This window comes from Danio rerio, chromosome 21, assembly GCF_052040795.2.
Source record: "Danio rerio strain M-AB ecotype USA chromosome 21, GRCz13ab, whole genome shotgun sequence".
In the NCBI taxonomy this organism is placed as follows: domain Eukaryota; kingdom Metazoa; phylum Chordata; class Actinopteri; order Cypriniformes; family Danionidae; genus Danio; species Danio rerio.
Window position 1 is genome coordinate 4,247,501 of NC_141041.1, and position 21,941 is coordinate 4,269,441.

Below are 21,941 nucleotides of genomic sequence, written 5' to 3' on the forward strand. Positions count from 1 at the left end.
AATGAATGAAGGAAGGAATCAATGGATCAATGAATGGATGATAATAAGTGATAAATGAGTGAATGACTGAATAAAGAGATGAATGATGGATGGATGAATGGAGTATGGAATGAATGGATAGATGTATGAATGAATATATGAATGAATGAATGAATGAATGAATGAATGAATGAATGAATGAACAATTGAACGGGTGAATGAATGAATAAATGAATGAATTGATGAATGAATGGACGGATAAATTGATGAATGAATTAATTAATCAATCAATGGATGAATGAATGGATAAATCAATGAATGAGTGAGAGAATAGATGGGCGAATGAATGAATGAATGGATGGATGGATGGATGGATGGATGGATGAATGAATGAATGAATGAATGAAGGAAGGAAGGAAGGAAGGAAGGAAGGAAGGAATCAATGGATCAATGAATGTATGAACATAAATGAGTGAATGAATGAATAAACAGATGAATGATGGATGGAGGATAAAATTAATGAAAGACTGAAAGAATAGATGGATGGATGGATGGATGGGTGAACGAATGATGGACAAATGGGTGGATGGATGGATAAATGGAGGATTGAATGAATGAATGAATGAATTAATGGATGAATGAATTGATGAATGATGAATGAAAAAATTCAACAGATGAATAAAAGACAGAATAGATGGATGAATGAATGAATGAATGAATGAAAGAATGAATGAATGATGGATCATGAATGGATGGATACAGGATGGAATGAATGAATTAATTAATGGAGGAATGAATGAATGAATTCATGAATGGATAAATAAAGAAAATCAATGAATAAATATATAGATGAATGAACGGGGAATGAATGAATGAATGAATCATACTTGACGTCTTCTCCATAGTGGATCTTCATGTCGTCTGTCAGCAGCTGGCAAGAGTAGCCGATGTTCTCCGCTGTTTCTGAACACATAAAAACACAATTAACGTTAATAAAACCCGTCTGCTGTAAAATACATTAATATTCCACACTTCCATCGTTCACCTTTCTTGTCTCCGGTCAGAACCCAGATCTTAATATCCGCTTTGGCCAGTTTTGCGATGGTTTCAGGAACGCCGTCCTGAAGTTTGTCTTCAATGGCCGTCGCCCCAATCAGCTAAACAAATCACACAATTTTTCAATTAGCAATCAATATAAATATACAACAAATAAATACACAACTATAAATAACATACTTTGACATTAAACATATTACACTATTATCATTTTGTCATTAAAGAGTTTTTTGTAAAAAAAAAAAAATTAAGCATAGTAATTTTTTTGCAGATCTTAAATACAAATACTTTTTTTTTTCAAAAGTTAAAGGTCCCGTGAAATAAGAATAAAGCTTTTTAGATGTTGGTATCAGTATTTTAGTCTTAAGGATATCTATAAGCTAGAGTGCTCCAAAAAAGTGACAAAATCCACATTTAGAAGGTATACACCTGATATAATCAAAGCTTGCTGTTTGTAGTGATGGGTCGTTCTTGATCGTTTCGTTCATTTTAAACGAATCTTTAATATGACTCGGGAACTACGAGTCCTCTCAGGGAGTGATTCGTTTATCCGCGCGTGCGCACATTTGTGCAGGTGATATCGGTTCATTTTAAGTCTTTTGAGTCGTTCATCGTGGAAAGACAGAAGTCAATCATATGCGTTTAGAGCCAGAAAAATAATTGATTCGTTCGTCTCTCGAGTACTCAGTCGGAGTCGTTCATCACGTGAAAGACATAAGCCAATCATGTGCATTTAGAGCCGGAAAGAGAATTGATCCATTCACCTCTCGAGTCCTCTATCGGGTTTGAGTCATTCGTTCATCACGGGCCAATCATGTGCATTTAGAGCCGGAAAGAGATTTGATCCGTTCACCTCTCGAGTCCTCGGGTTTGAGTCATTCTATCACGTGATGAACGAACGACTCAAGAACCAGAAGACTCGAAAGGTGAACTAATTATCATGGCTCCTATCGACTGAACACTGGTTAAGATTATATGTGACTGCCAGTGTAACGTGAACGAACCACTGACGTTTGAAGACATGAAGAGGTGAGCTGAGCAAAGAGACAACAATACCTTTATAGACAAAAGAGCAGGTAAACATTGAATTATTATTTTCTCCTCCTTATTCTATTGTATTTATGACTTATTCGTCCTGTGATCAACCTTTTGGGCTAGATGTAGATGTGTCTGGAAGCAGTTCGTAACATTTTAATAATATTTTGGCAAATTGAACCAAATGAACGAGTTCACTCGAAAAAAGATTCGTTCATCTCGATGAACGAGACTCAAAGATCCGAGTCAGTAAAATGATCAGAACTTCCCATCACTAGCAGTTTGTCATTTCCGACTAAATGGATCAACTATTTTTTTGTCATCAACTCATACTTCAGTTTCTCATCAAATCTTCTGACCAATCAAATTCTCTCTAGCATCTGAAATACCCCGCCCCCTTCATCTTATTGACTTTTTATTAGATGCACATGAGCTCAACCACTCTTACGGGCAGAGCGCTGATTAAAAAAAAACACTATTGGCTGTTTTTTTTAAAAGGGGAGGAGTTATGATATGTCCCGCCCTCTCTTTTTGTTTCAGAGATTACGTCAAACTTCAAATAAAAAAAAATGCACATTTCAAAGCACTTCATGGGACTTTTATGTATACCAGCACATATTTAGCAGTGGACAACACACTGATCAATCGTGTGTGTAAATGTACTGCGATGCTCATACCAGCAGGTCTTTCTCGATTTCCTCATAAACCTCATCTAGCTCACGTTCTCGGTCCACCATTGAAACGGCTGCGGTCTGATGTTTTCTAGACCACCTGTCAAACTCCTCCTGACTGATGTCTTTATAGCAGAGACACAGAGTCCGCAGAGTCTCATTCGCAAAGATCTGTGGAGAAATGACAAACACACTTAACACACACACACACACACCTAAACACTTACATACTGTAAGTACACACTGCTCTGCTTTATAGCTAAACAATTGTGAATGCGGGCCAATGCACTGCTCAATAAATGCATTAGTGTCATCTTGATAACTCCAGAAATATTTATTTTAATTTATACATTTCATTCATTAGTATTATTTTGTAATTAATTTAATTTAATTTCTTTATTTTTATTTGTTTTTATTGATTATTTTTATTTATTTGCATTTATATACACATTTTATTAATTAATTTATTTATTAATTTTATTTATTTACTTCTTTACTTTGATTATTCATTTATTTCATTTATGCATTCAAATATGTTTTTTTATTCATTTATATTTATTTCCCATTTATTTTATTTATTGATATGTTTCATTGATTTACTCTTTTTTTTTTACACATGACATTTGCATTTAAAATTCATCAATATTATTTTTTTTTGCATTATTTTTTAAAGATGCCATTTGCATTTAAAACTAAAATTAAAATAAAAAACAACATATAAATTCACATAACAAACAATAACAAACATCATAAATAAATTATACTTACACTAAAATAAATACAAACAAATGCACTAAATTAATAAATACCCGAATACAAGTGCAAATGACAATATATATGCAAATGTGTTCATCAAAAATACTCACGTCCAGAGCTTCTTGTGTGTTTTCTTTATTCTTGCTTTGTGGAGAAAGTCTCTGGTAGATCACAGTGTCTGCACCTTTACAGTACAGACGAATACGGCCATCCGGAAACTTCACTGTACACAAACACAGGAGGACAAAAAGATTTAATATATAGATAGATGGGCTTCAAGGTGGCGCAGTGGGTAGCATGATCGCACAGTAAGAATGTCGCTGGTTTGAGCCCTAGCTGGGTTAGTTTTTGGCGTAGGTTTCCTCCAGGTGCTCCGGTTTCCCCCACAGTCCAAAGACATGCGCTATAGGTGAATTGGGTAAGCTAAATTGTCTGGAGTGTATGGTTGTGAATAAGTGTGTTTGGGTGTTTTTTTAGTAATGGGTTGCATCTGGAAGGGCTTCCGCTGCATAAAACATATGCTGGATAAGTTGGCGGTTCATTCTTTTCTAGTACCCCTGAATAATAAAGGGACTAAGCCAAAAAAAAATGAATGAATGAATGAATAAATATCTTAATTTTTTAAGACAAAAAAACAAGTCTAAGAATTATTATTACTCTAATAGTATTATTTTTAGGACGCGAGATAAAATAAAATAAACTAAATAAATAAATAAATAAAATAAAATGTAATATAAATGTTACAATTATAATGTAAAATATGAAAAATAAGATTCTAAATAAAATATAAAATACATATATGTAAATATATAAACAAAATAATAATAAAAGTAGAGGGCGACGCGATGGCGCAGTAGGTAGTGCTGTCGCCTCACAGCAAGAAGGTCGCTGGTTCAAGCCTCGGCAGGGTGAGTTGGCATTTCTGTGTGAATTTTGTATGTTCTCCCTGCGTTCGCGTGGGTTTTCTCCGGGTGTTAAGGCTTCCCGGACACAAGTCCAAACACATGCAGTACAAGGGAATTGGGTAAGCTAAAATTGTCCATAGTGTATGTGTGAATGAGAGTGTACGGGTGTTTCCCGGTGATGGGTTGCGGCTGGAAGGGCATCCGCTGCGTAAAACATATGCTGGATAAGTTGGTGGTTCATTCCGCTGTGGCAACCCCAGATTAATAAAGGGACTAAGCCGAAAAGAAAAGAAAATGAATGAACGAATAATAAAGTTAAATTAAATATAAAATTTATAATGTAAAATATAAAATATAAAATATTTTAAGACAAAAAAATATTTTATTACTATTTTAATTCTGTTATTTTTAATAAAATGAAATAAACCAAAAAAATAACAAAACATAAAAAATAAAAATAAAAAAGTAAATACTAAAAAAAAGTTTAATCTAAAATTAAATAATAAAAATAAATTAAATTAAAAATAAACAATACAATATACAATATATTGTAAAATTTTAAATATAAAATAAAATACAAAATAAAACAAAAAACAAAACAAAATGATTCACTGTTGATTAAAATGCTAAAAAAAAATTGAATGGGGGGGGGGGTTCACTTTTATTTTGGATAGGAAAGTAGAGAAAATTTACAGGAAAGCATTGGGAGCAGAAAGAGGGGAAGGATCTGTAAAGGACTACAAGGTGGAATCGAACTGGGGTGCCATGAGCACAGGTGTGTCGACGCACTAAAATTTTAAGTTAAGTAGTAGCAATAAAAATAATAATAATAAAAGTAATAATAAATAAATAATAATAATAATAATAACAGTAATAATGTACACTGTCTGCATATTGTGTGATACTCACAGATGATGGACATGCGTTTGCGGTCACTGTTGAAGTCCAGCAGCGCCAGCATGGTGTAGGTCTGTGGTTTGTCCATCTCCTGGATGGTGATGGTGTCTTGAGTTCGCGACAGGAAGACAAAGCCGAAGTTTCGTGCTGCTGTGACCAGAGCGCCCTCATCTGGAGACGCCGCCTGGTACACCAGCTCACCTGAACGCAACACAGGGAAAACGGAGTCATTTACAGGGGAAAACGTGGAGGACGTCGTGTAAAGAATAAAGGACGCATGAAGAATGGTTAGCACTGTCGCCTCACAGCAAGAGTTTGCATGTTCTCCCTGTGTTAGTGTGAGTTTCTTCCGGTTGGTGTGATGGTTTGTCGGTTTCCTCCACAGTCCAAACACATGCAGTACAGTTGAATTGAACAAACTAAAATGGCCATAGTGTATGAGTGTGAATGAGTGTGTATGGGTGTTTTTCAGTACTCGGAAATGTGTGTAGTTTTTTCTGCTCACCCTCTTTCTCCTCCACCATGACGGTGTGACACAAAGACAGCAGTTTGAAGAACTCCAGAACCTGCGGGTCCTTCTTCGAGCGGATACAGGAAATGAGGAAATGATCGTCAAACTGGAACTTCCTGTCCGCATATTTATTCCAACTGAAATCTACAGGCTGTGGATAAAAAAAAAACATTTACAACTTTAGAGATACAAGAAAAAAAACAAACAAAAATTCCACACTAGTAATACAATAATACATACACTTGCTTGATAAATAAATAATCATAATACATTTTATAGAGTCAGTACAGGACTTCATATTCCTTGGATCCACAAATGGGGACACAGAACCTAAAATCAAGAGACGGTCAACCGTTGGACGGAATGCAATGGTGAGCATGAATGCCATCCGGAAAAGGAGGGATATCAACACTGCAGCTAAAGCAAGGCTAGTGAACACGATGTGTGGAGAGGAATGATCCATAGAAAGACCATACACACATATACATATAGATATACACACACACACACACAGGGCTTGACATTAACTTTTTTGATCACCAGCCACTGTGGCTAGTAGATATTCAACATTACTAGCCACTCGCCATTTTCACTAGCCACATTTTTCTTGTTGGGAAAATATATTTTATATGAATAAATTTGACTTTGACATGCCTTGACTTGATTTAGACGTTGTGCTATGTCCACATGCCTCCTTTATTATTATTAGCTTTATTAGCATTAGCTTGCTCAGTGTGCATGAGCAAATGGGTTCTGCCGCAATGCAATCAGTTTTTATTTCACAGGGTTTTTTCAGGGTTCAAAGTGAAGGATTTACCAAAGTATTTCTTAGGGTGCTTTCACACCTGTGAATCTAGAAGGGTGCGCAACGTAGCCTATTTGAGGACCGGGAGGGAGACGCAAGATTACCAGGAGATCATCACTCGTTTGCGGGCATCTGAAGACTCGCGAAACTTCCCGCCCTACTCATAATATAGCCTATCTCTTCATATAGCCGTATGCCTATTACATATCCATAAAACACAGTGATATAACCGCGCTCGGATCGTATCGCTTTCTCACTGCAATCGATCCGCTCCAGAGTTCGTTTCAACACGAGCCGAGACCACCTCATTCAAGCCATTGATTTGGCGCGGATCCGAGAGTGATTGGTGGATTCACATATGCCAAACGAACCGCGCTAACTGGGCAAAGGAGACAGGTTCCGAAACAAAAGTGTCGGTGTAAAAGCACTCTTAGCCACAATTTTCTAATGTGTCAAAACAAGGAGAATACAGGTTTATGGGTGCACTTTTTAATTCAACAAAACTTTTCTTTAAAAAAACATTTTAAATACATTTAAAGATAATTATTATCATGTATCTAAAATATGCTTAGTAATCTGTCCAGGCTAAAAGTCCCAGATCACCAGTTAACTACACATAAACGGAGAGTAATTGGGCCATGCTTATTTTCGAACCCTGTTTTTAAGAAAACTACAATTTAAAAATGATTTCCAACCAGACAATGTGGCTAGTGGAGGTGTCCGTCTAACCCGCCAGAGCTGAAATCTACCCACATTTGGTGGTTGGCGGGTGTTAATGTAAAGCTCTGTCCGCACATGTACATCCAGTATGCATGTGTGTTACACTTCTCACTGTACAGTGTGTTTTCATTTTCTTATAATGCAGATATTTGAGGCAAGGGACATTTTCATTTGCCATACAATGACAGTCGGACAGGCTCATCCAGTTCATCAAACTCTGTCTTTTAAAACCGAAATCAGAATAAAACTGTCTCCTTATATAAGCTGGCGTATCAGCGCGCTGCTACATTGAAAACATATGATTCGATTTGCGCCTTCTGATTGGTTCTCTGGATATAGCGGCTTTTGCTGTCAAAGGCAAGTGGCGTTTAGAGGCTTTTGCAAACAAACTGTTTTTTCTGAATTCGCTGAAGCTGCTATTTAGATGATTAGAAGCAAATCTATTTGTTGATGGTGTACTACATGCCTAAAGCATTCACTCAATGTCATTATCTCATTTTTGGCAGAAGTGTCGTTTAGCAACTTTTGCATCTGAACTCTTCATATACAGTTGAAGTCAGAATTATTAGCCCACCTAAATTATTAGACCGCTTGTTATTTTTTCCCCAATTTCTGGTTAACCGAGAGAAGATTTTTTTCAACACATTTCTAAACATAATAATTTTAATAACTCATCTCTAATAACTGATTTATTTTTTCTTTACCATGATGACAGTAAATAATATTTGACTAGATATTTATCAAGACACTTCTATACAGCTTAAAGTGACATTTAAAGGCTTAACTAGATTAATTAAGTTAACTAGGCAGGTTAGGGGAATTAGGCAATTATTGTATAACAGTGGTTTGTTCCGTAGACTATCAAGAAAAAATATAGCTTAAAGGGGCTAATAATTTTTTCCCTGAAATGGTTCATAAAAAGTTCAAAACTGCTTTTATTCTAGCCGAAATAAAACAAATAAGACTTTCTTCAAAAGAAAAAATATTATTAGACATAGTGTGAAAATGTCCTTGCTCTGTTAAACATAATTTGGAAAATTTTTAAAGAAGAAGAAAAAAAAAATAAAGAAATCGAAGGGGGCTAATAACTCTGAGATATATATCAATAATTATAAATGTGTAAATGCATAAATAAATTGAAAATACCTTAATATACAAGGTACTTTTAATAATTATAAAAAAATAAAGTCTTTATAACATATTCTATAATAAAAAACAAATATATAAAAAACTAAAATATAAACATATGAATATAAAATAAAAAACATAATTGTAAAATATAAACACACATATATACACACATATTTATATAAATATAAAAAATATATATACATTTATAAATGATTGTACATACTTTTCCACGATCTAAAGACACGCCGTCTGCTGTGGTGGGTTCACCTAGAGAGGAACACAATACATTTTTAATGATAAACTGAAAACATATTCTCTGTGAGTAACAAAATAATGCTTTGAAAGACAAAACAATTACAGAGACTTCTAGAATACGTGCTATATAATTATATTTGGGCAAATTAAATACTTCTTAAATCCAAGTGCTTTGTAAAATTCTAAATTATATCTCTATAGAGAAACCATAACAAATGCACCGTGTAAAGAAGTGAATGAGAGCATGAATGAGAATAAATAATGAATAAACAACTGTTGATCCTGAACTCTCCGGTCAAAGGTGTGAACTGAACCACAGAAAGCCGAGAACCTCTGAAACTCTACACTCAAATCTCTCTGTCACACACTGTTACCTCTCACACGCACGCACGCACGCACGCACGCACACACGCACGCACACACACACACACGTTTCTGAGTCACAGGAGCCACAAATATGTGTGTGTACAAACAGACATGCACGTACACACACTCACGTTTCTGGAGTGAAGGGAACCACAAACACACACAAATATATACAAAAACACACATACGCATACACAAACAACACACATACATACAAAAGCACATATGCGAAAAAAACACACATACATATACACACACACACACATACACTCTGACATGTTGATTGAGACATGGGAACCAAAAACACACACACACACACACACACACAAACACACACACACACACAACCACACATGCATGCTCACACACACACACACACATTCTCACACACACACACACACACACACTTCTGGAGTCATGATGGGAGCCACAAACAAACACACACTCACTCACTCACACACACACATATATATACATAAAACCCACACACACACACACACACACACAAAACCACACATGCATGCTCACACACACACTCTCACACACATACACACACACAAGACCACCAACAGACACACATGCACAAACATTCACATTTCTGGAGTCATGATGGGAGCCACAAACACACACACTCATACACACAAACACATATATGACATACATACATAAAACACACACACACACACCCACAAAACCACACATGCACGCACGCACATACACACACCACACACCACACACACACAAGCTTACACAAACAAAACAACAATATATATGCACCATAGACTGTAAAATATATGGACGTAGTGTCCGTGACGTCACCCATAGGTTTCTGAAGAGCGCAAAAGAAGCCACAAGTAGGCGTGGCCAACCGTCGCCATTTTGTTCGCGCGTCATCGCACCCACAGCGGGATACCAAACAAGGGCAAAGAGGCGGAGAGTAAGCGGAGCTACAGACACCTGCTGGCATTTTGCTTGGACCTGTCTTTAGGCACGCTTTACTTTGGGAGAAACGCTCAACACTTTATCACCTGTGACTCGTTTGTATTCTGACCACTTGTGCTTGGTTGTACACTATTTCAATAAAGTGTTTAGACTTTTAAAAATTCTGTAGTAATACATTGAGCCACTATGTATTGTTCTTGTGACGTTTTCCTACAGGAGGAAAACGTGAATTACTTCCAAACACTTCAGATATAGTCTGTGTTAGTAAATGCAGGACTATTGATGAAATCCAGCATAACACTGTATGACAACGCTTCAGACGACAGTTCTACAGCCCACAGCTAATCAATCTGTCAGATTCTAGAGTGCATTACAGCTCTAAAGAACATTATAAATGATCTTAAATAAAACAAATGCATTAATAGAGACGGTTTACAAGTATATAACTTTACTCACAAGGGAAACAGAGGCCACGTGAATGGTTTGTGAGCAGAATTTAGTGCACACAGCATCCCATATCATCTGCTAATTGTAGGAAATAATCCCAAAAGGCAACTGACTGTGTAAAGCCACATAAAACCAAACAAAAATAGGATATGCCAAAATCAGTGGCTAATCTGCCGGAGTCAGCTGAGGTGATGTGACGGCGACCAGCGAGACCTAGCTGTCAATGAAGTGGCCACGCCCTTAATTATGCAAACTTAATATATCATAATATAGAGGAAACTGATGAATTATAAAAAAAAAATCACCCCCTCACAGTTGTCATGAAGGGTAATATTAGCTTTATGAACCAAAATCGTTCTTTGTACCAGGCTGTAAACACCTTTTTTTCTGCTGTAAAGTTGGCCATTCTAACAGTGGGCTCAATTAAACTTTGCTCTATTATGGAGCCAGGACTAGCAGAATTTTGATGAATTGCAGTTTCAGTTACTTCCGTATTGGCCTCCCGAGGGAGAGCGGGAGGTTGCCGCTTGATATGCATACAAACATACACACATGAGAATACCTACAGACACACACACATACATACATGCATAAACAAACAAACACACACAGTGTGTGAGTACAAGGTTATCAGTCAGTCAAAGCCTCACCGTAAGTTCGTCCAGAAATGGTGCACTTCTTGAAGGCCATGATGTTCTGTGTGAGCGTGCCGGTTTTATCCGAGAAGATGTACTCGATCTGGCCCAGCTGCTCGTTCAGGGTGGTGGTTCTGGATTTGGCCGGAGTGTCTTTATCAGCGTAGTACATCTGCAGATCCCAGTTAATGAACTTACTCTGACCCAGCCGGATCACCTCCACACTGACACACAACAACAAACACAACAATTGATCAATCATTAGATCTATTACCTTCTATTTGTGCAGGAAAAAATGCAGAGAAGTAAATGTTTTATTTATTTATTTATTTTTTATTTCATATCAGCAGCATTGGCTAAATTGATGGCAACACTTGTAGTAAATATTCATTGCAGAATGTACAATCATCATGTTTCTTACAAAAAAAACACAAATAACAACAGCACTGATAAAAGGTCACATAACTTATGTAACCTCTTATCAGTGTTGTTGTAATTTGTATATACACACTCACCGGCCACTTTATTAGGTACACCTCACGAGTATCAGGTTGGACCCCCTTTTCTCTTCAGAACTGCCTTAATCCTTCATGGCATTGAATTAACAAGATACTAGAAAATTCCTCAGAGATTTTGCTCCATATTGACATGATAGCATCACACAGTTGCTGCAGATTTGTCAGCTGCACATCCATGATGTGAATCTCCCGTTCCACTACATCCCAAAGGTGCTCTATTGGATTGAGCTCTGGGGACTGTGGAGGCCATTTGAGTATAGTGAACTCATTGTCACGTTCAAGAAACCAGTCTGAGATGATTCACGCTTTATGACACAGCATGCTATCCTGCTGAAAGTAGCCATCAGAAGATGTGTACACTGTGGTCATAAAGGGATGGACATGGTCAGCAACAATACTCAGGTAGGCTGTGGTGTTGACACGATGCTCAATTGGTACTAATGAGCACAAAGTGTGCCAAGAATATATCCCCCACACCATTACACCACCACCACCAGCCTGAACTGTTGATTCAAGGCAGGATGGATCCATGCTTTCATGGTGTTGATGGCAAATGCTGACCCTACCATCCGAATGTGGCAGCAGAAATGGAGACTCATCAGACCAGGCAATGTTTCTCCAATCTTCTATTGTCCAGTTTTGGTGAGCCTGTGTGAATTTTAGCCTCAGTTTCCTGCTCTTAGCTGACAGGAGTGGCACCCGGTGTGGTCTTCTGCTGCTGTAGCCCATCCGCCTCAAGGTTGGACGTGTTGTGTGTTCAGAGATGCTCTTCTACACACCTCGGTTGTAACGAGGGCTTATTTGAACTGTCCTATCAGCTGGAACCAGTTTGGCCATTCTCCTCTGACCTCTGGCATCAACAAGGCATTTGCGCCCACAGAACTGCCACTCACTGGATATTTTCTTATTTTCAGACCATTTCCTGTAAACTCTAGAGATGGTTGTGCGTGAAAATCCCAGTAGATCAGCAGTTTCTGAAATACTCAGACCAGCCCATCTCTAATTATCAACCATGCCACGTTTAAAGCCACTGAAATGACTTCTCTTCCTCATTGTGATGCTCAGTTTGAACTGCAGCAGATTGTCTTGACCATGTCTACATGACTAAATGCATTGAGTTGCTGCCATGTGATTGGCTGATTCGAAATTTGTGTTGAGCAGTTGGACAGGTGAACCTAATAAAGTGGCCAGTGAGAGTATACTGTATACATTTTTCAATTTGATCAATGGTAAATATTTCAAAATCTTCCCCCTGAAGAATTAAAATATTTCCCAAATAAAAACGTTCTCTAATATCATTTAAGAATACACATTTTATTAAAATATGTTTTGTCGTTAAAATATTCACACACAAGTCCCAAATAGGTTTTTGTTCCCCTTTTCAATTTTCAATGCATGTGAACAGATTCAATGATGGGTAAAAAAAATCTGTAAATGAGCAGACTTCTGCACGCAGATTCCATCTGAGACTACTAGCAGTGAAGTAGGACTAAACATACATGATGGATGTTTACAAGAACAGGCTTTACTGACAAAATCATCTTGATTAAATCTCCTGGCCCTAATTGTAACAATGGATTCTGGAAATACAGAATTGCTGAACTCTATTCGTAAGAACGGAATTGTGATCTTAGTTGACTGACAATGGTTTGGAAAACACACCCCTGAATAGCTAACTGAAAAAAAATGATTGACTACTATTTCAAAGCATCAGATGTAAATGAAGCATCCATAACTATACCTGACGTAAAGCGAGATGGGCACCATGGTGTTGAGGATGATGATGTAGCCCCAGAAACTGAGGAAACCTCTGTAGGATGAAGTGTAGTCCAGTCCGTCAATCAAATACCAGGCCTTGGAGCCGATGCTCTCGTACCAGTATGTGTGTCCGATGGCCAGACCAGCACACAACAACACCAACAAAACAAAGATCTACAGAAAGAACAATAGGATAAGTAAGTAATAATGTACATCCAGCAGGTTATCACAGTATAAAGCCTGACAGGCTTATCGGCAGTCTGATGCAAAGCAGAGCAGTTTTAATAAGGCTGAAGGGCTTTATTCTGTGAAAACAACTACCAGGATGTACTTTATCCTGCTTATTACAAGGCTACTTGCCACAAAACTTAAAAATTAGACACATTGTTCTGAGTCATAATAGTTTATTTATTCTTTAATTAGACGCAAAGCTGACAGAAATGATAACAGCTGACGGAGTATACACTAACCTGCGCATTTTTCAAATGGCACCAAAACAATTTAAAACCGCAGAGTGACAGGCAAGCAGATACATACAAATGTGGATGGAAGTATATTGATGTAAATGTATTCACTGACAGTCAAGGTGATTTGAAGTTCCCAGATGAGCATATGTTATTTAGCGGTTGTTATCTGGGAATGTCATGACTTACCAATCAGAGTAGGGTATATGCCGAGCTAGTGCTTTTCCCATACTTCTGGTGACCTGTTATTGTGAACTTTTTTCCATTTTATACATTTCCTTTTACAGCATCGATGTTGTAATGTCATTAAAATACATTCAGTTAAATAAACTTTAGCATTTATTTGGTTGCTCAAGCGTAAAACGAGACAAAAAGCCGATTTCTCGCATGCGCCCATCAGAATTGGCAGGCTAGCGCTGAAGCTCCATTGAATATACTGGGGTAAAATAAATGCTCATATTATCAAGACATGGTGGGGAAATGTAATTTAATGCAGTGCTTCTTGTACAATCTGAGACCGGATTGTAAAAAATGAACGGATATCATTTGGCTAGTGGAGATCGCTGATTTTTAAAGAAAGCAGACCTTAAACGCGCTGGTTTTTACATTGGCATGCAGTTCGCCGGAATCGCTTAACTCGGGTTACTGGCTAATTAAAAGTCCCATTAGCACGCTTCGGCATATACCCTATCGAGTATTCCAGACAGCTGTTTAGTAAGTATGAGATAATGTTCAGTTCTTGTTAGAATAAAGCCTGACAGGTTTATCAGCAGCTGTTATATACGACTGAGAGGCTTTATTCTGCAATAACCACCGGCTGGATGTTCATTATCCGGCTTTATTACATAGCTACATGCCACAAAACTAAACCAGTAGACATTGAACTAACCTGTAATAACTTAATGTAAAAAAAAATACATAAATAAAACTATCCAACAGCATTATACATCATGGAAGAGCCAGAATCAAATGTAAAACTACTGCGACTATGTTCATCTGAAAGAAGAAAGTCATAAAAAAAACGCGGATGGCTTGAGGAGGAGTAAATAATTTTTTTAATGAACTACTCTATCAATGTTCTTCAAAAATAGTAATGATGCACAGGTTTAACTCACCGTGTAAACCATGTAGTTCATGAGTTTGTCTATTCTGGTGCGTTTGAACCTGGTCTTTCCTCCGTTCCTCATGATTTTAGTGTCGTTTCCTGAAAGCCAAACATTACAGATGCTTTGGGAAACACATGGTCACAACACTGAAGCCTGAAGGTGTGTGTATGTGTGTTTGAGACATATCAGTGCATATATTTGTATGACACAGCTATTAGAAAGAGTAGGTGACATTTGAGGACAATGTCCATGTACAAAGGGACTTTTTATAAGGGTATTGAGGTAGGGTGACAGAAAATACACTTTGACTAATATAAAACAATGGAAACCAATGGAATATCCTTACAATTCACAAAAACAAATGTGTGTGTGTGCGTATACCTTGTATTCCTTACTTTGTGAGGGCCAAATGTCCCCACAATTATAGCAACTTCAGTACAATTTGTCCTTGTGGTTCAATTGTTTTGGTCTTCATAAAGAAAACAGTTCATAATTCAGACAGAATGAAGTATTTTGAAAATGTAGACTACAGATTGTGTCCTGTGAGGGTTGGTTTAAGGGGAGGTGGAGAGAATATAGAGTCTGTAGAAACATCATTACAGCTGAGAAGTCCCCATAAAGATAGCTGTACAAGTGTGTGTTTGTTCTGACCTGCGAATATGACCAGGCCGTGACATATGTCAGTGTTACGGACTTTGCATCCTCGCAGCAGCATGTTGTCGAGGTCGAGCGGGTAACTCTGCGACTCCCAGATCATCGTCCCGACAAACTTATCCAGACGGTTGTTGGGCTCCTCACACATCACTAGCGCTGATAGACACACACACACACACACACACACACACACACACACAATAAACAATCAGACCTACTAAAACTCCCCAAAAAAAAAAAAAAAAACACCTCACAAAAATACACAGTTGAAGACTAAATTATAAGCCTGTGAAATTTTTGTTCTTTAATAAATATTTACAATGTGCTGCTCATAGAGCAAGGAACTTTTTTGTAGTATTTCCTATTATTATTTTCTTCTAGAGAAAGGCTCTATTTTGACGGTCCATGAGCAGAGTGCAAAGCGCAGGGCGCAAACACTTTCAGGGCATGTCAGAACGCATTTTTGCTAATTTAAGGACGAAAAAATCCACTTTGCGCCATGGCGCATGGTCTAAAAGGCTTGAGTTTATTTTCTTAATGAGTCATAGGTGTGCTTTGAGAATAAACCAATCAGAGTCTCATCTCCTATTCTCAACAAGAGCCAGTTGCGTCGCACGATAAGCGCATTTGCTATTTACATGACATGACGTAAGTGTAAGTGGAAAAACTGAGCATTTCACTAGCAAGAAAACAGTTAAACAGAGCATCTACCGTGCGAGAATGATCCACTTTCACTTTCGTGGATAAGGAAACCTTTACGCACAGACATCAATTAGCCTATAAATAATTAATTGCGTTTGTTTAGCGCAAATATTTGTTTCAAAACTATTCCTAAATTCAGTTCTAATTTCAACAATAATAACGAAGTGTGCTCAAACACCTGAGTTATATCCTAAAACACATGCTGTGCCCCATATGGTCTAAAACCTGCAGGTGAACAAATCTAAGCTTGTTTTAAATAAAACAAATATAAATATGGATATAATAAATAATACTGCTAATAATAATAACATTATACAAAAGCAAATTGTTATGAATGTACTTAAAAAGCCTCCCGAGATGAAGAAGGCATAAAAGCAGTGATTTTTTTATTTAAGTAGGCTTGAAAATAATATGTTTTGTAATATTTTTATCCTTTATATTTATATCCTATATATATTTATATCCTATATATATATATATATATATATATATATATATATATATATATATATATATATATATATATATATATATATATATATATATATATATATATATACATATATATATTTATTTATTTATTTATTTATTTATTTATTTATTATATCCTATATTTATCCTTAATATTTAAATTTTTTCTTATGTAAAGATATTTGCGTATTGCTCTACATCTTGTGTGTATTAAGCAGTGTGTAAGTGAGGCAACTCTGCGCTGGAGTTTAGACCGGGTTTGTTTTGGTCTAATAAAAAATCTATTATAGTTTCTCAAAATAGCAACGCACCAGCAGCGCCTAAATACGCCTACATATGAGAGCAAATGCATTAGCTATTTAAAGAGCGTGGCGCAACGCCTCAAAACGACTCTTGCGCCAAGCTGAAAGTACCAAACAAGTCTTGCGTTGCGCCTTGCGCCACATTGCGTCGGGTGTATAATAGAGCCCTTAGTCTTTTAGTTTGGCTACAATACATTTTTAAGATGAATGACATTAGCCCTGTTAAGAAATTAATTTCTGATAAGCTATAGAACAAACCAGTGTTGTCCAATGAGTTGTCTAATTACCCTAACTAGCCTAATTAACCTAGTTAAGAGTTTAATTTAGAGACCATTTCTCACAAGTAGCTACTGACTTTTTACCTGCCTTTTATAAATATATTGGCTGTTTTTAAGTATTTATAAAAGACATATCGAGCATGATCTTAATCTACATCCCTAATCCTACCCAATATCTAAATCCAACAACTACCTTAATAACTATTAACAAAACTACAAGCAGCAAATTAGGAGTTTACTTAGCCAAAAGTCATAGGTAATAGCAAGAATTGTTCCTTAAAATAAAGTAATTAGTGAAGTATTATCTCCTGTCATCATGTCAAAGATGAAAGAAATGAAATTAGAGCAGGAAACGATGAATTAATATATTAAAGTCTCTCATATGCACACACCATTAAATTGAGACAACTGCTGCTCCTCTTGAAGACGCTCATCCGTCACTTTCAGGCCCATCTTAAACTTCAGATTCGTCTCTCTGAACATACAACGCAATGAAACAAGCAAGACAATGAGCAACTACACTCATAAAAGCCAAGCAAACAGCTAAAAAAACTCGCATCCTCCTTTATGAAGCACAATGATAAAGCGCAGTCACAGAAGCTGAATCATGAGTATATGCATGTAAAATGTTGTCATTCACTGTCACTGCTATAGTGAAACTAATTTAAAGTCTCAAACTCATAGTCTGAATTCAACAATATATTCTGTTAATTTAATTTTAATGAGGTTTTAGTCATTTTGTTTTACGTTTTTGTTATTCTTATTGGTTTTATGGATTTATCTTTTATTATTTTAGAAGTATTTTTATATTATATTAATTGCATTTTTTTTAAATAAATTAATAATTGAAACAGGTTTTTTAAAATGAGAGAAAAAACATGGCATAATCATTTATATTATTCTATATGATTGGGATATTAATTTATATACTTATTTCACTAACAAATTCGGCATTTTAGGATTTAAATAAATATACAGATTTAACTAAAATACATGATAAATTTTACTATACATTACTATTACAATTTAGAGTTGGAATTATATATAACATTATCAATAGTTCAGTCAACAGTCTATGTAAGTTGAAGTCAAAATAAAGTGTGTTTGGACTGAACAAACAGAACAGACACCTAGACAAAGAGCATCCATTACACAATTTCTATTATGAATCATGTTCACACACACTAATGACTCTAGATTGACGTTACAACACATAATCGCCAGTAATGCATGTATGATTATGAAAGAATTTTGACTGTATGAAGCATTTAAAGTTTAAAACTCAGCATGTAAACAAGCTCTGTAATATTTAGAGAGTTTAGAGTTTATTGCAATTTATTATTTTTTATTATTATTTTTGCCATTGTATTATTTTATGACAAAATAGATAATATTTAGAGACAAAGATGATCAAAAAACATATATTTCCATAACAACAAAAATACATAAACTACAATGAATAATACATTAGATAAAAATCTAAAACATTATTTAAGGTTTAATTAAAAAGTATATAAGATATAATACTTTATTTTCAAAGGACTCACAATAAATAAAAAAAAACATAAAGCCATTGTGCTAGTTAACAGATTACTAAATTAAAGGGGCTGTCTGAGTGTGTAAATGTGCAGTAATGTAAATGACACACAGTGTGTGTGTGTGTGTGTGTGTGTGTGTGTGTGTGTGTGTGTGTGTGTGTGTGTGTGTGTGTGTGTGTGTGTGTGTGTGTGTGTGTTTTTCTCACCCGTCGAGCTCCGCAGTTTCAACATAACACAGACTGTTGGGGTTTGAAGTGGACAACAACATAATATCGGCCTACATGAGGTCAAAACACAGGCAGACATGAGAAATAAACTTACAAAATGAATGAATGAAGTGACTGGAGGGATAAAGACACATTTATAATAGTACAATTAAAGGACAAACAGGCATAAACATGACACCAAATGAATATCCAAGGTACAGTATTTAACAATCTAATGTTTAAATAAATGGCAAACACAGTTAAAGACAAAGTAAATAAAAAAACAAGGAATGTATTTTATAAAATATTACCAAATATGTATGAATGAATGAATGAATGAATGAAGGGGGAAAAAAGAAACAAAAAAGTGAAGAATGAATGACTAAACAGGAAGGACGGAAGGAAGGAAGGAAGGAAGGAAGGAAGGAAGGAAGGAAGAAGACTAGAATGTAGGAATGAGTGAATGAATAAATAAATGTATGAATGAATAGAAGGGAGAAAAAGGAAGGAAAAAGAAAGGAATGAATCAATGAAAAAAAGTAATGAATGAATGAATGAAAAGGAAGGAAAGAAGAAATGAAAGAAAGAGAAAAAGGAATGAAAAGGAAGGAATTTAAAAAGGAAGAAATTTTTAAAAGGAATTAATTAATTAATGAAAAAAGGAAGGAAGGTAGGAATGAAAAATGGAAGAAAGGAATAAATTAATGAAAAAATGAATGAATGAAAGGGAGGACGAAAGGAGGGAAGGAATGAAAAGAGAAAGGAAGGAATGGAAAAAAAGGAAGGAAAGAAGAAATTTAAAAAGGAAAGAAGGAAAAAATAAAAAAGGAAGGAAGAAATGAATGAATGGAAGGGAGGACAGAAGGAAATAAGGAAGAAAAAAGAAAGGAAGGACAAAGGGAAGAAAGGGAAAAGGATGGAAGGGATAAATAAGGAACAAAGAAAAAATAGAATGAATGAATGAATTAAATAATCAATTAACTAATTATTGAGAGGACCAAATGAAGAAAGGAAAAGGGTAGGGAGGAAAAAAGGAACCAAGGAAAATGAATGAATGAATGAATGAATGAAGAGAGGAAGGAAGGAAGGAAAAGGAAGGATGGTAGGAACGAACAAACAAAAGGAAAGACGGAATGAAGAAAGAAAGAAAGAAAGAAAGAAAGAAAGAAAGGAAGAAAGGAAGAAAGGAAGAAAGAAAAATGAATAAAATAATTAATCGAATGATCTTTAAGGCAAACAAACAAGTGTTGTATGTGTGTTTGTGTGTTTGTACTCCTCATACCGGGATGAAGTCATTTTTGTGTAGTCTGACCACGTCTCCAACCTGCAGGTTCATCCATCTGGTCTCCACAAACCTGACAGACAGAGAGAGTAAATGAATGAATGAATGAATGAATGAATGAATGAATGAATGAATGAATGAATGAATGAATGAATGAATGAGTGAATGAATGAGTGGTTGAACGAGTGGTTGAACGATGAGTTAATGCACTGCTGATCTTCATCATTAAAGCTGCTGCAGTGTAGTTCTCACCTGCCGTTCAGCAGCACGTCACACTTTCTGTTGTTGATTTCTTTGTCCATCCGGTGTCGTGCCTTTAAACAGAGACCGGTGTCAGCTGACAGAAAGCAGGAGCATATGTGGGTACAGCAGAAACACGTGTACACACATACACGCACATACTCACCAGATCGTCCACCAGGTCTTTAATAGCAGTGATGCCCAAAACCAGCACCAGCGGCACCAGAGTCGTATACCACGGTAGAGTGGAGATTTGAGGAATAATCTGACCACACAAACACACACAGCATGTTCATATCATTCACAAAATAAAATAAAAAAACAAACATGAACATTTTTATTTATATATTTTTAATATTTGTGTATATAGTATGTTTAAATATAATATTTTTTGTTTTAATTATGTGACAAACTAATTGATCAATTAAATGGAAACATGATATATGTACATTTTTACTTTTAAACATGCATTTTTTTGTCTTATCTTGATTTATAATAGCCTAAAAATTTAAATTAAATAAATTTAATAGTCGGTTTTAAAATATATAGACTGAAGATCATACAGTATATCCATATTTTACAAAAACAACAATACTTTTTAATACTGAATGTATTTGTATTGATTATTAGTCAAACATTTAAAAACAGATAGACGAAAGTGCAGTAAATTAATACATTTATCTGAATATAATAATTTATACAACAGTTCTGTCTGGTTCTTGAATCTGATTGGCTGATAGCCGTGCAATATTTTGCAATAACAGCACTCATACAGCCTCTTCACACTCTGCAGTTAGACAAATATTGCAGCTGTTGGGCAACATAATGTACTTTTGAGGTTTTTTTAGTCGAGAATGTAGTTGTTTAGATCGCAACCATGCAGTTTATTTATAAGGATAGTGCCTATTTTAAATATTTATAATTTTGGATATTCAGCACATTGGCAGCCATCAGCCTGTCATAATGAGCAGAGCAAAGACGGTTAACATTTTGTCAAAAAATGGCAACAGAGACCGCATAATGAGCCCTTAGGGAAGAAAAATGCAGCCTAAATTTCAAACTACAGCTGATCAAATCATTATAAAAAAGGAAAGTGACTTTCTAAGTCGATCTCTCTCTCTTTTGTATGTTATAGTGCTGTATTTATACCAGTAATCTGCTAGTGTTTGCTTTGCTTTGGCTTTTTCGTGGTTAACTATTGTGGCCTTCGGACTGCAACAGAGAAATACTGGAAAAAATCTCTGTAGACTGATGACATTTCATGCCGTTCAGCCTTATAATCTTAAAATGTGAGCCAAATCAGCTGTTTGG

General features: G+C 35.9%; 1 protein-coding gene across 2 annotated transcripts in view; it reads right to left on the minus strand.

The window, feature by feature from the left end:
• Positions 1-21,941, minus strand: part of atp8b1 (ATPase phospholipid transporting 8B1) — a 77,223-nt gene that overhangs the window by 16,827 nt on the left and 38,455 nt on the right. For both annotated transcript variants that reach the window (XR_015519769.1, XM_087300467.1), the window contains exons 5-20: positions 20,797-20,895; positions 20,643-20,704; positions 20,391-20,463; positions 19,109-19,179; positions 17,757-17,839; positions 15,609-15,767; positions 14,967-15,055; positions 13,371-13,561; positions 11,127-11,335; positions 8,690-8,733; positions 5,805-5,961; positions 5,312-5,500; positions 3,608-3,720; positions 2,748-2,912; positions 1,025-1,136; positions 867-942 (exon numbers count right to left, since the gene is read on the minus strand). Coding sequence is in view for 1 of the 2 variants with exons in the window: in XM_087300467.1 (XP_087156593.1) it covers positions 867-942; positions 1,025-1,136; positions 2,748-2,912; positions 3,608-3,720; positions 5,312-5,500; positions 5,805-5,961; positions 8,690-8,733; positions 11,127-11,335; positions 13,371-13,561; positions 14,967-15,055; positions 15,609-15,767; positions 17,757-17,839; positions 19,109-19,179; positions 20,391-20,463; positions 20,643-20,704; positions 20,797-20,895 (1,892 nt within the window). In the remaining variant the exon portion in view is untranslated. The remainder of the gene's footprint in view (positions 1-866; positions 943-1,024; positions 1,137-2,747; positions 2,913-3,607; positions 3,721-5,311; positions 5,501-5,804; positions 5,962-8,689; positions 8,734-11,126; positions 11,336-13,370; positions 13,562-14,966; positions 15,056-15,608; positions 15,768-17,756; positions 17,840-19,108; positions 19,180-20,390; positions 20,464-20,642; positions 20,705-20,796; positions 20,896-21,941) is intronic.